At 36.3% G+C, this 18,620-nt stretch overlaps 1 protein-coding gene across 2 annotated transcripts in view; it reads left to right on the top strand.

The window, feature by feature from the left end:
* SLIT2 (slit guidance ligand 2) overlaps window positions 1-18,620 on the top strand; it is a 375,237-nt gene that overhangs the window by 200,854 nt on the left and 155,763 nt on the right. For both annotated transcript variants that reach the window (XM_008017787.3, XM_008017785.3), the window contains exon 5: window positions 17,362-17,433. In XM_008017787.3, coding sequence (XP_008015978.3) covers window positions 17,362-17,433 — 72 coding nt within the window. The remainder of the gene's footprint in view (window positions 1-17,361; window positions 17,434-18,620) is intronic.

Raw genomic sequence — 18,620 nt, 5'->3', positions numbered from 1 at the left:
CATTTGGTTTGGAATTATATCCCTTCGTATGTAACACAATGAAAGTTATGTTGTGGTACTTCACAGTTAAGATCTAGTCGGTCTGAGCATCTGAATCCATGTTTAGGATGAAAAAGTTAACTTGAGTAACAAAGGAAAAGGAAAAAGGAGACCCTAGTATGTAGCTCAGAATAATCTATCTTACAACAAACGACAATATGCAAATTCAGTCAAAGCAGAAGGATAAGAATTTTATAATATGCAGGTTTGTGGGTGTGTATACAGACACATTGTTTGTAAACCTCCACTAAGGGTTTTATTTTTCTTCAATATTATAAGTCACCCAGAAGCCCTAGCCAGGGACAGAGGTCACTGTTGTCCCAGTTCCAGCTCTGATGCTCTCTCAGCATCATCTCCGTTACACCTTCCTAAAGTTCATTCCACTGTCAGTAGCTGTCACTCAGTCACACTTAGCGATGTGACCAATGTAACATTTTCCATGGGGGGGTAAATAAAAACTTTACATTTCCCTCCCCAATGTTAATGTTATGACTTCTTTGGAATTAATCCACTGATTTCTTTTTCCTTCAAATTTCAGTCAGTTCCTACTAATTCCTTAAAGGATGTCTCCTTTGTTCCAGCTAATGCAGCTAAAAGGAATAGTATAAGTCAGAAAAGGCTATATTGAATTCCTTTAAGATAAAAAAATTTTCCAAACCCTTATAAAATGAAATGTATTCATATGTTGGTGGTTAATTTCCTACTAATGTACACATAGTGTATGTGTTGAAGTTATTTCATCAGTGAATACCCTCAAAAAGATATACTGAGACAGAGAACTCTGTTCAAATGTGAGCCTTGACTCTACTGGGGCTAATTATCAGTGTAGAATGGCTAAGTAGAATTTGTGCATTTATCATTTTATGCAGTACGTTCGTAGCAAATTGATTTAAGTGCCTTTTTGGAACAGTAGTTGGGCAGAATTGATTTGGTGGGTAGGAGATTGACTTACGCAGCAAAACTGTGTCTGGGTTTATTCTGGCATCTAAATTGAGTTTCAAGCAAGTGGAAGGGTTGGTGGTGCTGGAATGCAGTTCTCCACCAACTTATATTGTGAAGTGCTATGACATACGTTATTAAAAGAGATTCAGTAGAAGTATGATGAGTTAAAATACCCATTGACAGCTGGCAAAACAACCAAAGCATTTGAGTTACATTAAAAATGTTAAAGTTAATTTTGTCTCATTGAAATCATTTGATCTGACATGGTCAAGGTAGAATTAATGAGATGTCTTCATTGCAGAACTTTTTGTTCCACAAGATAAAGAAACAGTTGTGCAGAGTGGATAAATAGGAATGGTGTGTTAAATGTGCATATTCAAAGGATTTGTACTTTCTTCTCATTCAAACATCAAGTATCTTTTTAAGCCAGAGCAAATCCAGCCTGTGTCATTTTATGTTTAGCTTCCTGAGGCAGGGACTTTGTTCTGTCTACTGGTATCTCCCTATACTTGTTAAATGCTTGGGGCAAATGTGTTCATCTTTCTAAGCTTCCGTTTCCTTGTCTGTGTGTTGGAGATATCAATTACTTCTTCTTAGTGTTGTGAATATTAAATGAATAATAGGTGTAAAGCAATTTAAAATGTCTGAGAGTAGAAGCACCTTCCTGCTTATTACATCAGAGAAATAAAATGGACAGTTTCAAAACTCTCTGCTTTAAAAACCGTCCTCTTGTTCTTCCTTCTTTTGCACAAGTTGTTCTTTGTTGTATGTTCTGCATCTGCTGTCTTTTTTCCTCTTATTCCCTTCCTCTCTTACTTAGTCCCCCTTTCTCCCCATCACCCTTTCTCTCTCTCTCTTTCATCTTTGTTTCCTAAGATATGGCCTGGGTATGGAAAGAAACCCCTCTCTTTCTTTCTTACTCCAACACAGCTCTCAGCCATTTCTTTGATTTTCCATATTGTGTTGAATGCTGTCTGTGCTTCGGCCATTTTCTTTCTGCCCATCAAGGTGGTGTGCTTGGGAGAGCAGGCAGCCTGCATTGAGAAGCACTCTCTGCTGCTGCAGGAACCTTTCTGCTGACAGAGCTCAGAGATGCTGGAGTTACCGGTGCTCACCCCCAAGACCTCCATTCTTGAGGGCCCACCCAGGGTAGCCCACCACATTTAAAACCAGAAGTTGCCTTTCAGCTTTTGTATCTGTGCCCAACTCTCTTTTACATACAGTTCAGAAATTGCGATATCATGAGAATGTGACTTCAGTTCCCTCAAAATATCTGCTAGTTGCATAATCAAGGGTGGTTTGTGCATTTTGTGGAAAGATTAGCCTAAGATTGCCTTTCAAAAATTGTAAAATGACTTTTTACATTCAGAACATTATGATACATCCGGATATAGGTTTTGAACCTATTATCCTTCTTTGTAATTCAGAAACTGTATATGATGGATTTAAATTTTCTGAATTTAAGATGTATCTTAAAATAGCTCAGTGCTTACCGGGATTGTTTAAAGTATTTATTGATAATGACATCAATATAATTCACAAATACTATGTTTAACTGTGAAAAAGGGTTTTCTATTTTATCTTAAATTGTACTTTGATAGATATAATTGGTATGTAAAATTTTACCTAAATTGTAATGCATCTCCCAAAACCTTATTTGTTCATATGCATTTCCACATTAAAATGGTAATGTGTAACATTCATTGAATGTTATTAATATGTGGAAGGCCCTGTGCTTAATATCTCAAATAATTTTCCCAGCAGCCCTATGAAATGTGTTCTAAATGTTAGTCTTAATTTGTACATTAGGAAATTGAAGCTTAGAGAAGTTTAAAAGAGAAAGAAAAACCAGCTCAAGGTCATAACACTAATAAATGATACATCGGGGATGAAACTGTTATGTAATTAAAGCAAAAGTCCAGTCCTCAAGTTATCCCCAAAGTAGAGGGAGCAAACAGAAATATACAGTATTGCACACAGGCTTGGCAAGTCTCACATCTCTCAGGCACTTTTTCTATGCTGAGCACTTCACCAAGCATTGCACAAGCTCTAGTCGAACATGAGGTAGGCAGTTTTATTATGCCCATTTTACAGATGAAGAGGTGGAGGTACAGAGAGGTTGAATGGCTTACCCAGAAAACCAGTAAGTGGCAGAGCCAGATGTGGATTCAGGCACTCTGATTTGAGTGACATGGATCTGAAACTCACACTGTACTCTCCTCTTTGTTCACACGAAGGCACACGATCTTAAGTCACATTGAATTAACATTGAAATGTACTAATTTCCACCCTTCATAACCGTGCTTCCCCTTTACCTTTTTAGAAATAGCTTCCCTGTAGGGAATTCTAAAGGATAGAAAGTATTGATGGTGAACACTCCTCCCACACCTTCAATCCTCTCCGCAGTCTTCCATGAGTTTCATGCTGCATAACCTGTGTGATACCTGATTATTCTATGCAAGACTGTACTACGTGTAACTAGTCTTTCTCTTGAACGAATGCAAATATTTCTTTTATGTGAAACTCATTTTTTTTCTGACACATACTCAGTTACTAGGATCTTCAAATACATGAAAATAATTCTTTTCCCTGATACATATTATTTACTTGGATGTAGGAACAAAAAGAGTTTCATTAAGTAAATATACTTTTAATCAAATTAGGAATTTAATCTGTAATGATATTTACAAGTTGGCGTACTCATTTACCATCCACATTTATGTTTCTTTGCTTTTCTAAAGTTAAAATCTGGCAAACATTTATCATTACTCAGTAGTTTCCAAAGTACTCCATGGAAGTACAGATTTATGATATTTCTCGGTCAGACTCTAAGAGAGGTTAAACCATGGAGGAAAATAAAATTACCAGTAATTAAATTTACAGGCCGGTTTGCCATCTAAAGCAAATTTATTGCTTCACAGTGAAACATAGTTTAGACAGTTTCACATAAAGTGAATCCATTTTTACATGATATAGGTATTATACATTGCTGTTTCAATTTATATAATTAAAATTATATCATTGCACTCTAAGGTTAATGGGATACCCAACTGGAAACCATACGTTGTGGGCAATAAAATAGCAGCATTGCAGTATTGGCTCTTTTGTTAAAAGCTGATGCAGTATTTCAACGCCATTACATTCTACCTTTTAAAAATCTTTAGAATAAATAAGAAGCAAAGACATGCCAATTACAAAAAAAAAAAAAAATGCTCTTTTTCTCTGTCTCTCTATTCCCCACTCCACTTCTTGTCTTTCATGTGTACATATACAAACACATACATGTTTAGGATATATATATATTTTATGGAGTATGTACATTCAGCTCTGTTATTAGCATGGATACACATATGTGGTGATAGACATGGCAGGAAAATATATCAGTTCCCATTTTTGAAAACAGTTTCATCTCAAATTCAAAACAAATTAAAAGGTGTTCCTATAGTCTGTTCAAATTCTGCTAGCATGATCAAAAGAATGTATCATGCATTGCAGAGCTGTTGTGGGTATATGGAGGTAGAATTAAGGGAAGAACAATACAATCTAATGTCTAGAGGTGAACCAGAACAGACAAGACTTCTAAGAGAAATATAGTATCTAAAGAGGGTTGAGACATCCAAAGCAGTAGGCATTCTTTGATAGCCATGCTCTAATAAATGGACTCTTATTACACTAAGAAATATTAGACCAAATACAAAAGTGCTGCAAAGGAACCAAAGAGAATAGTAAATATACTAGTCCCCAGCAGAGACAGTTATTGATTTTAAAATTGCCTCACAGAGTCTGCTGCCTTCATCAGCCAAGAAATAAACAAAAATATGTTATATTTATACAATGGAATATTATTGAGCAATAAATATAAATGGAGTACAGATACATGCTACAACCTGGGAGGTTAGAAAAGGGAGAACTGCTAATGAGTACACAGTTTTTTGGGGGGTAATGAAAATGTCCTAAGATTATGGTGATGATTGCACAACTCCATAAATAATCTAAAAAATTATTGAATTGTATAGTTTACACAGGTAAACTTTTGGTATGTTAATTATATCTCAATAAAAGTGTTAAAGTCATCTGCAATAATTTTCTGTCTCTGGGCCATTTTTTGGTGAAGAGTTGATGTTTTACAGTTTTATTTATGAAGTCTTTATTTCTAGGCATTTTTTTTCATGATCAAGAATCATATTTTACTTGAAGTCTGTAAATTCTAGAAGGAAGTCATAGTGATTGGCTATATTTATAGACCACTTTTACAAAGTCAGAATTTAGTATGTACATCGACGTGAAAAACCTGTGTTCAGGTGACAGAAAACAACAAGGCTTGCTGTTCTCAAACAATTAGATGTCGTGCTCTAGTTGTTCCTGCACAAAGATTCCTACATCCTTTGTTATAATAGGTCTTGTGAAAGAAGGGTTCTCTTAATTTTTTGCTCTTTTTGAGATTAACTGAAAACTTCTTAGTCCTCTAGTCAGTGTTTCAGAATCCCAACACAACCTCTTTTTTTCCTTCTAATTGTTAAATACAGCAAACACTATTTTCTTAGCCCTCATCCCCAGTGATGTCACCCATAACGTACCTTTGTCTCTTCTTTCCATTGTGGTCTCCTTTTTAGAAATAATTGTCCCTTCTTACCAGACCATCCCCATCACTGTCCCTAAGAGCCAGCTTAATGCCCTCGTCTTTCAAAAGCATTTCCTGATTTGCATGCCACCTCACTATTGTTAAATCCCATTATTTTATTGACACATGTATTCCATGCATGTCCTCATGAGTTGATGTCTGCTCTTTACTCACATATGCGTGGCTGATCTTCCTCAGTATATTGCAGTCATTTTGTTGAGAAAAATAGGATCACATTTTTTATGCATCTTCATAATGAGTAATGCAATTCCTGACACAAAGTCATGGACACAGGTATTCAGGAAATGATTATTTCCTGGTTAGTATCCATACGATGTTGACTAAATATGAAACTCACACATACCCCTGGACACAGTATTGAGAGAATTAAAGAATTTTAAAGTCCATCAGTTGAGACTGAGACTGAGACTATAGTTTAGGCTGAATAAAAGCTTTCAAAGACTGTTTACCACTTAAAATTCATGGTACTTATATTAACTTATATTAACACAACTTTGACATCACCTTTGTCTTACCTGATTTCATTAAAGACATTTGGATCATGAAAAAAAAAATATCTCTACCATATCTTAGGGAACCAAAGAGCAACTCATCATTGTTTTAATTTGCCAGAGTATCAGATGACATTTTCATATAATATTCCCTAAGAAAGACATCAAGTACCTGGTAAATAAGTAATTTCCTTGAGAATTGTAATGTCCATAATTATAATACCAATTTTCTAATCATTGATGGGCATTTTAATTTCATGTTTTATTGACCACAACCAGGCATTGCATCAGGCATGGAGGATACAATGTTGAAGTTTTCACTGTCCCTAGGGAAATTTCAACTCTTATGGGATGTGTCAACAAGGAAGCTAATGATTACAACCCAGTATGCTATCAATTGAGTATATTATTCTACCAGGGTGCAAGGAAGGAAAACTACTCCAGTATTAACACATTTCAAAGAAAAGTGCTACAAAAGAGAATGTTCAAGCCCCGCCCCAAAGGATGAGTAGGAGGATTAACCAATTAAAGGACATCATGTGAATATTCCAAGCAGACAGAGAAGCATGTGCAAAGCCTTGACAAGAAAAAATGTATAGATACTAAAGATATTGTATATATAAACTTAAACTCTATTGCAAGGTCATTTTCGATGATCATCTGCCATCCCCAACACTTCAAGCAATAACAGAGTACATTTCCTCCTTTATTATTTCAGGACTTTCTATATTTTCTTACTGATTTTTATTTTAATCAGTGCAGTGGCATAATGATCACTTTACCTACTTTTCCTTTCTGGATCTGAACTTCTTGAGGGCAGGGACTATGTTATTTTTATCTTTTCACTTCTAAGTGTGTTCGGCCCATACTGCCTTCGTAAATAATTCTTGAAGTGAGCTAAATTGAATGAATGGAAGTGCAGAAAGTAAGATGGGCCAGTGCCTTTGTGTGCTCTGATGAAGCACTTCATACCTTCACAAGGAATAGATCGGAGCATTTGATCTTCATGGGAACCATGACGCGGCAGTGGTTGGTATTATTTTTCCTAGTTAGAGAAACTGAAACATGAGTCAAAGAATCTCAGTAACTTGACTAAGATCACTTGATCACCTGTTTTAATTTTTGTGGAGTGGAGCCAAGGATTTCTTTTCAAACTTATCTGTTCCAGACCTGTCCCAGTACACATTAGGCAAAAAAAGAGGTTTTAGAGTGACCTCTCAAAAAGAACGGCTTTGATGGTCACACAGCAGTGTGAATGTACTTAACACCAGCGAACTGTACACTTCAAAATGGGTGAAATGGTAAATTTCATGTTATAAAATAGTGGACTTTCTTATCCAGCTCTCTCCTTTGTCCAGAGAGTGTATACACTCTTCTTGGCTTTAATGGGGCTTCCTAGTTTTTATTTTCTGTTGGCATTTGCAACTTCCAACTAGATGCAAATAAACAAATGCCGTGTTTGTGAACAAACAAACAAACAAAAAACAAAAAAAACTAGAAGGTACCATTTATCAGAGGAGTTCCAATGGGTTACTAACATGGGGTTCGAAGACCATGGGCATAACAGTTACCAGGCAAACTTCTTAAAAATATAGATTCCTGGACCTCTTCCCTAGCAATTCCGCCTAATATTTCTGGAGTGGCGCTCAGAAGTCTGTTTTTTAAAACAATGTCCCTAGATATTTTTTATGGGTGATCTTCAAATAACATTTTGAAACCACAGGTCCAGGGTGATTGAACTGTAATACCAGAGAGCCAGAACTCTATAGAAGCTACCTCCTGTAAGAAGCAGGATAGCAGTGCTTGAGAATAGGAGGTTTGAGAAACAACAGAGCAAGTTCAAATCCCAGCTCCACTGCTTACTAGCTGTATGACCACAGGTAAATAATGTAACCTCTCCAAACCCCAGTTCCTCATCTCCAAAATAAAAATAAGAGAATACATCCTGACTTGGTTATAGAAACAATAAAGTATATTCCCTGGAAGTTAGTAGTTGCTCAATAAATGTTAACTTTGAGTATTACCTTATTTTATCAGTTCTAAAGTGCATACTTTTTCACACTTCCATCTGTGGAATTTTACAGTTATTGTCAGTAAGTTATTGACACTTTTTATTAACCACAAGAAGTGCTGGGATCGAGACATATTAGAGATTAGATGAAAGAGATTATTATTACTGTGTTCAACAAAACTTCAGTTGCTGAGAACTAGAAGTTCCTGAGGGTTTCCAGTGGGAGAAAAAAAAATATTTTGGTGGAGGAACAGCCCCAATAATCCCTAAAAAGAACTCATTCATACATCCAACAAAGAATGCTCAAAGTACTTATTCCATATCAAATTTTATTAAGATTTGCAAGAGGAAAGACGTATGTAGAAGAGACGCATATAAATCAAGAAGCAGCAGTCAAGGTGGTGATAAAAACATACCCTGAAAGAAACAGAATTATCATAAAGCAATGATCACATCAGATTTTATGCTATCAATAAATGCTTTTGAATACATGAATGAGAAAATAGGAGTGAGGGTGAGAAAAGACCACAGCTTACTTTCTCACTTGCAAATATTAAAATCTTGAGTAAACCAAGCATAAGTTTCTTGTGGATAATAACCTGCAAATCTGAAATGTGTTGATGTATATCACCTGAAAGGAGATTTATGTATGCAGCGTGTAGTTCAGTTCTCACCATGATACAAAGACTTTAATCTGTGTTTCTGTCTCTGATCCCTTTATTGAGCTGTAGTCTCTCATCTCCAACATTTTATAAAACATTGCCATTCTCCTCTCCTGTGTTGCCTTGATACCATTATGTTTAAAAGTCCTCTCAGAAGTCAGTTTTCTTTCCTGATTTCCCCTGGTTATGTCTATAATGCCAGATTTTGTTACTTATCTGGCCTCAAACTACAGACTTCTACTTAACAGAAGTCTCCCTTGCCTTACATCCTGCAAGTTGCCAAGTTTTGTAATTTTTTTTTTTCTTTTGAGATGGAGTCTTGCTCTGTCACCCAGGCTGGGGTGCAGTGGCACAATTTTGGCTCACTGCAACCTCCACCACCCCGGGTTCAAGTGATTCTCCTGCCTCAGCCTCCCGAGTAGCTGAGATTACAAGTGCTCGCCACCATGACCAGCTAATTTTTGTATTTTTAGTAGAGATGGGTTTTCACCATGTTGGCCAGCCTGGTCTCGAACTCCTGACCTCAGGTGATTCACCCACCTAGGCCTCCCAAAGTGCTAAGATACAGGTGTGAGCTGCTGTGCCTCGCCATGATTTTTTTCTTTTTCTTTCCCTGCCTCCCTTGCGCAAACATTTGGCAATGGTATACTACCACATGCCAGTAATTCTGCAGAAATAATATGAGTTAACATCCCTGCCTTTGTTTATCATATTGTCTAACAGGAGAGAAACTTATTTAGGAAAGGAATTCAATTAAAACTATTTTTTTCAAATTTATTTATTTTAAACATTAACATAAATTTGTAGATATTCCTTGCAAACATGATGTTTTGAAGTATGTATACATTGTGGAATGTTTAAATCAGCTGATTAACAAATCACTTCCTCACATAGTCATCATTTCTGTACTGAGAACCTTATCTACTCTCTTAGCGTTTGTCAAGAATATGATATATTGTCATTAACTATAGTCACCCTGCTATACAGTAGATCTCTGGAACTTATTCCTCCTATGTAATTGTAAATATATGTTATTTGACCAACATTTCCCCAACCCACTTCACCTTAATCCCCCCCCAGCCGCTGGTAGGCACCATTTTACCCTCTACTTCTATGAGATCAGGTAGGCACCATTTTAACCTCTACTTTTATGAGATCAACTTTTTTAGAACCTGGAGGACATCATGTCAAGTGAAATAAGCCAGGTACAGAAAGACAAATTCCACATGATCTCACTTGTATATGAAACCTAAAAATGTCAACTTAAATAACAGAATTATACTAAATAACAGCGCAAGTCACCTTAAGAGTTCAAAAGAGGGAACAAGGGACTCCCCAGTAATGAAAATAATCATGTAATAATTTTATTATCTAATGATGCAAATACTAATTTATGTTGTTAATGCAAACCTTATTTGTAATTATGGAAAACAATTCTAAGATATATTTATATGAGTTCATCTTACAGATACGCAAATGGAGAGAGAGGCTTAGTACTTTGCACAGCATCAAAGGTTATGGAGATTTTTTTTTTTTATTATTATACTTTGAGCTCTAGGGTGCATGTGCATAACGTGCAGGTTTGTTACATATGTATACTTGTGCCATGTTGCTGTGCTGCACCCATCAACAGCACCCATCAACTCGTCATTTACATCAGGTATAACTCCCAATGCAATCCCTCCACCCCCACTCCCCATGATAGGCCCCGGTGTGTGATGTTCCCCTTCCCGAGTCCAAGTGATCTCATTGTTCAGTTACCACCTATGAGTGAGAACATGCGGTGTTTGGTTTTCTGTTCTTGTGATAGTTTGCTAAGAATGATGGTTTCCAGCCGCATCCATGTCCCTACAAAGGACACAAACTCATCCTTTTTTATGGCTGCATAGTATTCCATGGTGTATATGTGCCACATTTTCTTAATCCAGTCTGTCACTGATGGACATTTGGGTTGATTCCAAGTCTTTGCTATTGTGAATAGTGCCGCAATAAACATACGTGTGCATGTGTCTTTATAGCAGCATCATTTATAATCCTTTGGGTATATACCCAGTAATGGGATGGCTGGGTCATATGGTACATCTAGTTCTAGATCCTTGAGGAATCGCCATACTGTTTTCCATAATGGTTGAACTAGTTTACAATCCCACCAACAGTGTAAAAGTGTTCCTATTTCTCCACATCCTCTCCAGCACCTGTTGTTTCCTGACTTTTTAATGATCGCCATTCTAACTGGTGTGAGATGGTATCTCATTGTGGTTTTGATTTGCATTTATGAGATTTTAGCACTAGGTTAGGTTATGGAGATTTTAGCACTAGGCTCAGCTGAGGAGTTGGTCTGCATCTTGAACAATGTTTAATTCTCCATCTTATGGTGATAGGAAGTAGGTGCTTGAGGCAAAAAGAGAATGTGCAAAAGCTGAACGATTTGGAAGATCATATAAAAGGTGAATTAAGAGCATGAAATTCATGAGTGAAAGAATGAGGTGGAAAGAGAGTCACAGCAGGTATCAAGGAAGGTCCTGAAGTAAGAGAATGAGAGTTTGCAGGTAACTCTAAGGAGGCCAATGTGACTGAAATAGAGAGGGTGAAAGGAAGGGTAAAAATAGATAAGGTCAAAAAGGGTGTGCTGACCAGATTTTTGCGGGGGGGATTTGTAAACCTTTATAACACTTTGAGCTTTCTTTATAATGAGGCAAGATATCTGTAGTTTTCATCAGAGATGTGACTAGATGTGGCTCTAGGAATGCAAGGGCAGAAGCAAAGAGATGGTTGGGAGACTATTAGGTAACTCAGACAAGATGAGATGGTACGTGTGATCAGGGGACTAGAGGTGCCAGTAGGTCAGATTCTGGATATATTCTGAAAATAGAGCTGAGAGGATTTGCTGGTGGTTTGGATGTCGATTGTAAAAGATTGTGATATGTCAGTGAGAACTCTAGAGTTTTTGGTCTGAATGTTGGTATGGATGGTGTGTCCTTAACTGAGATGAGAAGACTTCAGGAAGACTTGTTTTGATATAAACTCAAATTTGGAAATACAATTCTGGTACCAGTGTGGGAGATGCCTTGGAAGGAATCATAAGTCAAAGCAGGGAGATCAGTTTGGAGTCTCAGTCATTGATGAAGAGTGTTGACAAAGTTTCTACCAGTGACCATGGCATTGGAGAATGGAGAAAGGGACTTGACTGGGGACAGTGCTGGGGTACTTTTGGGAATGAATTGGATATAGTAGAAGGGGGAGGGTCTAAAATGGGAATCTCCATGGTTTCATGACTGGCCAGTAAGACACTTTTCAGACTTGGCTCTGGGAGGCCTGTATCTTTCCAATTGGTCAAATACCAGGAATTAATACCCTTCCTATTTGAAAATGCTTACATTCACCCTTCTTCATATCTTTTCTTTGGGATGAGCTTCAGAATGGGGAAGTCTTTCCAGCTCCCCTCATTTCTCTGTGATCTTAAAAAATGAATAAACCAGGTTTTCAAGTTTAAGGTGCTCAATATTTTTAATATCTTTGGAAAATTCCATAGTATCATGCCTGAGCATTTGCAGTATCCTCTTAACAAAACTAACCTAGTTTTCTTGTCTTCAATCCTAACTCCCCAATACCCTGTGCATTGTTAGCATGCTCCTCTTTTCCAAACACTTCTTCCATTGTTACTTGCTTACTCAGCAAACTTGAATGGCTGTAAGCGCTCCCTGAGAAGACACCCATGTTAACTTCCATTGAAGATTTTACATTTGCACCAGATGCTAACTCCTAACTTTATTACGTAGTGTTCTCTAAAAACATCGCCTACTTCACTGGAAACCCACTGACTCTCTGACACACTGCCTGATAACGGTTCTCTGCCCATTTTCCCTGCCTGCTCTGAAACTCAATTTCCAGATTAATCTTCCTAAAAAATCAACCCCAATCAAGCCATTTCCTTCCTCTGAAACACATTTTTACACTCTATTAGCTAGTGATATAATTACAAACTCCTCCATCCCACTGACTCAGTAGTTCTGACTCATTTTGCTCATTCCACGCAGTTCACAGAACAGTGCACTCCCATCAGAAATGTCTCACATCGACTACAGTGATCTTTGGGGAATTTAGCAGGTACACTCAGGAGCACGTAAAAGAGTCTCCAAGTAGAATAAATCACTTCTGTAGTCCCTACTATGTGCCAAGTTGTTTTTGAACAATTTAAAAGTATGAACTCATTGAATCCACCTAACAATCCTATGAAATAGGGATGAAGAAACTAAGGCACTGTGATGGTAAGCACGGTGACCCAAGGTCACATGACTAATAAATGGTAGAGCTAGAATTTAATCTCAGATAATCTGGCCCTGAAGTCAATGTTCTCAATTGCTCTGACAAGCTGCCTCCCTCCTTCCATTCCTGCCGCCCACCACGTCCCACCTCTTCCCCCAGCATTGAAGGTTGAGAATTACCAAGGTTAATCAGTTTAAACAAGCTTCACATAAGATCTCATTTTATTTGGAAGGTGGCCTGGGTCAACCAAGCCGCCAATGACTGTTCCTTCTTTGATCTGTCTCCTTGATTATCTTTCTCAGATACCACTTATAATTTACTTACCATAAACTATTTTCATTGTCCTCAAACTGTGATACATATGTATGTATATATACATATCTATCTATCTATCTATCTATCTATATCTATATGTATATCACATCTCTCCAACTAGATTTAAAGAATTTTCAAAACCATAATCATAATTTGCACTCCAAATTGCCCTTTTGATTTCCCAACTTCGTTAATGGTCCTCTCATCTAACTTCAAAGTGACCTGTGTGACGTCTCTGTCCCTTACCTAATCCATCTTCACATGCAATCCACGTCTAAGTTTTGGTTCTTCATGCATCCCTAAGATCACTCTGGGTCTTCTCTATTTTTTCTGTTTATAGTATGGATATGTCTCATGCACTAACTGTCCCAGAGTAAGGAAGCATTGAATTGATGGTTGATGGTTGCTTTAGGTTCTCACTGTCTTTTCCCCGGCTGTTGTATAAGTCTTTGTCTAGACCTCCAAATTCAATATAACTAAATTTGAACCTTTGACCCCATGTATCTGTCCGAAATTCCATAGCCAGTTTAGTTAATCTAAGGAAGAACCCGTGTCCTCCTCCCGACTATCACCTTCCTCTCTACACCATTGTCCGCTGAAATAAGGATGCATTCCCAAGTTGGTATGACAAAGTCTGAAACTCAATTTCCAGATTAGTCTTCCAAAAAATCAACTCCAGTCAAGCCATTTTCTTCCTCTGAAACACACTGTTACACTCTATTACCTAGTGATATAATTACAGACTCCTCCCTCGGCAGCTCCATCCACTGACTCAGTAGTTCTGACTCATTTTGCTCATTCCACACAATTCACAGAACAATACACTGCTGTCAGTAATGTCTCACTCAGCACACCATTGATTTGTCCTTTCCACCCCTTCTCCTGTTATTCCACTGCATATGTTGTACCCTCTTAGGAAACCAGACTGCAAACTACTGGAATAAAAAGTACAAAGTGTACTTTTTGCATGCCCTGGTTTTTGCTATTCTGCCCCGTCCACCTGCTTTTATATGTTGACACATTCATATGATCTTTTTTTTTTCTTATTCCAAGTGCTTTCTTGCTTTTTTGACTCTCAATATTTTTTTTTTTTTGGAATTCACTGTATTCCTCCTTCTGTTTGGCTATTCGCCTCATCTTCACTCGATTTGAAAATTCCTGAAGACAGGAAATTGGCCTTACCCAACTCAGTAGCCCTTGCAACGTGGAGGAGATATTAAATAACAATATGTTGGACTGAGATAACTGCTAACCTTCAGTTGACTATATATAGAAAATATAGATCATTGTTCAAACATAGTCTAATGCATCATTTTGCAAATGACAATAAGTCAGAGTCTAGGATGAGTTAGGGAAAAACCTTCTAAATTCCAGACTATAGAAAGGACATACTGAGATTCCTGAAATCATCTTTAGAAATCCTTAAATCTTGGCTAAATATTTACCTATATTTTCCACATACTTATTTTAACAATTTGTCTCATTGTTTAGCACAAACACCTAACATCTCTGAAGCTCAGTTTCCTTTCTTGTAAAACCAAGAAACAGTATCTATTTTATAAGGTAGTTGTGAGGAATAAAGGAAATAGAGTTATAAGGTAATAATTTCTGCTTAAAAAGCAACTATTGCATGTAGTAGGTACTAAAAATGTGTTAGTTTCTTCCTCCTGCTGTGGTTGCACATGGCCCACTTAACTGAAGGAGTCTGGGATCCATAATTACTCCTTGGCATCAGAACTGAGACCCCATAGTGTGGCCTGTGGAGCCATCTACTCAGGGCATAGTCACACATAAACCATTAGCCTTAAGAGAATAAGGAGGCTCTGAGCAAGGCACTCTCACACTTTTGCAAAACAAAACAAAACAAAAATTCTATTAGCAGGATTTAGATATTTGATGCCCTAGGATTCTGTCAAGGTAATTTGAAGGACTAAAATCAAATTTAGAAGGAATGGCATTCTGACTGTGCGTTTCGCTGTTTTTTCTACAAACCACCTAAAATCATCTCCCTTTCTGCCCAGCCCACCCTACTTCCGTTACTCTAAGACAAAACCGTGCATAGAGACTGAGCAGAACTGAAGCTATAGGTGGGGAATGACGTTGCCCCAGCTGTTGGGAAGGGGAAGGCTGCAGAGCCTAGGAGCAGGCAAAGTCTGGAGCAAACACCTCTGCCATTTTTATTCATCTACACACTGTTAAAGGCATTTTTTTGGTCTTTGAAGTGGAAAATTATAAGCGATTAGAAAACATGGAATTGGCGAAGATATAACAGTAGAAACACTACTATATAGTTTTCAGGAGGCATTGTAAACAGATTCAAATTTTCTTGAATGCAATGTTTTCCTCCTCATTTCTTATTACTTATTTTTGTGTCTGCTATATTTCTTCGCTTTCTCTTTGTTCTGTTGCCTTCTCTGAACACTATTTCTGTCATCAAGGCTTTTAAATATATATTGTTAAATATTCTTAACTTGATGTAATTAAGCAAAGGAAGAAAGTCAATCTAAATCAATGGCAAACTGGAGAAATAAGCAATTTTTAAGGAAATGAAGGATTATTACTCTTAGGGATATACTGAAACTATTGAAAACAGTAACACACTACATCACTAAGGAAATGGATGGCTGCCTTAACTCCTACATAAGCACATTTTGTAAATTTATTGTTTGAAATAATTTGTTGTGCTATAGACCTTTCCTCTTTAGATAGACTAGTATATATTTTACGAACTGCTTAGCAAACTTTTTTTTATTTGAACACTGAGGATATTGAGATATAAATGCAAATCTTCATTGCTTAAAACTTGGTGCTAATAAGGTCAAGACCACACACTAAATCTCTGTATCTGCCAGTTCTCTCTCTCTCTATTGCACGACCACAAGTGTATGAACAAGAAATTCAGATCATAAGCAGCAGTGGGGGAGAGGATGTGGATGAATCTGTCCAATATGCCTCCTCATATTGGAAAATGGCTCTGTTTTCATCTGCTATGCACCTGTGGTTAGTAGCTTCGTATTTCTTTGTGAGCACCAGTTATCCTAGAATTTTAAAGATAATTTTAATGCCATCATTGTTGCTATAATAATTCATTTTGTTTGATATTTCAACTCTACTATGTGGTAATGTTACTTAAAACTAGATGAGAATTTTCTGCTTTCATTGACATTTCTTGAATGCATATTTATATTCTACTCGTTAAGGCTAATAATACTATGTGAGCTTATAGAATTGGCGTTGGAATTCTCTGAAGGAAAAATAATGATCCCTTTCATGAGATGAGTGATTTTTACAAACTGCTCTTTCCAGCTCAGAGTGCTTTGTTCAGTGATTAAAACGTATTTCTCAATTAAATTAAAATGCAAATATAGACAGTCTATGTTTATGATTATAATAGAATTATTTAAAGAAGGTTTTATATCAACCTGCTATTAATATTTTATGCATAAACTGTAGGTTTTATTGTTGGGCCGGTTCTGCCGTGTTCCATTTTCAAGATTACTAGAAGTACTATGAAAACTTAATCATACTGTCCAGGTTTTATCAGTTTTTACCCACTCCACTCTGGGAAATTAAGGAGGCTGCTTTCTTATATACTTTAAAAGTTACACCAGGGGTGTTGGAGAAATATAAACTACTAAAAGCTCAGAATCCCTTGAAACTGAATTATGAACAATTTACTATTCTTTAAAGAAATGTTTTTGTTACACAGAAACGGAGTGACTCTTAAATTTGTGAGTACCGTATTTTATAGTTTCTTATAAAATTAAAGATCTAGAAGCATACTTCAAGAAGCCATTATTCCAACTTTTAAATTTATATTAGAAATGTAAAATATTTATATTAGAAACTGCATATAATGCCATGGATTTAATTATGATCCTTTTAGGATTTTCTTTTTCTTTCTGGTATCCTATAACTTCTCAAACATTTGGATTAAAATAATCTTTAAATAATATTCTCTAACGTGATCCTTTTTGTTGTTGTTGTTTTTAGTGATCTCAGTGAAAACCAAATTCAGGCAATCCCAAGAAAAGCTTTCCGTGGGGCAGTTGACATTAAAAATTTGTAAGTATATATTTTTAAATTTATAGTGTTTCAAGTTACTATCTATTTTCAAAGTCAAGTTTATATTAAATAAAGTGTCAGAAAGGAGACCTTGTAACAGTAAATTGACAATTGTTTTCACAAGCTGTTTGACGAGATGCTCATTTAGAAGATGTCTGGAAACAAGTCATCATTAAATTCAGTCTTTAATCCTTGTGATTAATCTTTCGAAAGCTGTGAAGTGATTTGATTCACAGGTATTTATGATTTTTTTCCCACTTTTTCTGTCAGCTTACTTTAGTAACTATGTTTTTAGTTGCTGTTGGTGTTTATTAGAAATAAAACTGTTAGTTTTATTGTTGGGCCAGTTCTGCCATGTTCTATTTTCAAGATTGCTAGAAGTACTATAAGAATATAGACTATTCTTTTCTGGAAATAGTGATAATATTTTCTTCTTAGAGACACCTGTAGCCTAGAGCTACAACTTTTTCCAGAGTTTTAAGATCATACTTTTCATTAAATACCAAAAGCATGAGAAAGACAAAATTATGTATTTCCCTTTGTGTGAATGTTTTTCTTACATTTTCCTTCATATCCTCATGAAAGAATATATTTATAGCATCCTTTAAAAAACTAAAAGTGAATTTCTGTATTTTCCTTCGATAAATCTTTAGTCTGGTGTTTCAATTATAAGCATTTTTTAAAGTGCCTATATTTCTAAAGGTACATATCAGATTTAAGATCTCATTGACAATCATAATATCAATATATCTCTCTCTCAATTTTAAACTGCTATATTAGCTTCTAAAAATAATGGTTTTCGATAGACTATGAATCCTAGGACATAAATGTTTTTCTTAGCTTTTACGTTGGTTTGGAATATAAGGGAGAAAAGCCCCTGTGTACTGAGATTAACTGTCAGGAATTTAATATTTCTTAGCTAGTAATAAACAGGGCAGGCACTTTTTCAAGAATTAACTTATATTCAGAATTCTCCATGGTTGGATCTGATGCCTTTTTTTTTTTTCAATAGCAAAAGTAAGACAGATGTTTTCCCTTGTCAAAGAAGACAACTGTTTATAAAGCCACAGATTTTGGCCTCTATGTCTTCTCCTTAAAGTAAATGATTTTTTTTAAACTTGTACTTTCTAAATGTACAGGTAAAGACAGAAAACTACAAGCTTCTAAGGTATAAATGTATAAAGCCA

Source organism: Chlorocebus sabaeus, chromosome 27 (assembly GCF_047675955.1).
Source record: "Chlorocebus sabaeus isolate Y175 chromosome 27, mChlSab1.0.hap1, whole genome shotgun sequence".
Lineage (NCBI taxonomy): Eukaryota > Metazoa > Chordata > Mammalia > Primates > Cercopithecidae > Chlorocebus > Chlorocebus sabaeus.
This window is presented reverse-complemented; position numbering and strand designations above follow the sequence as displayed.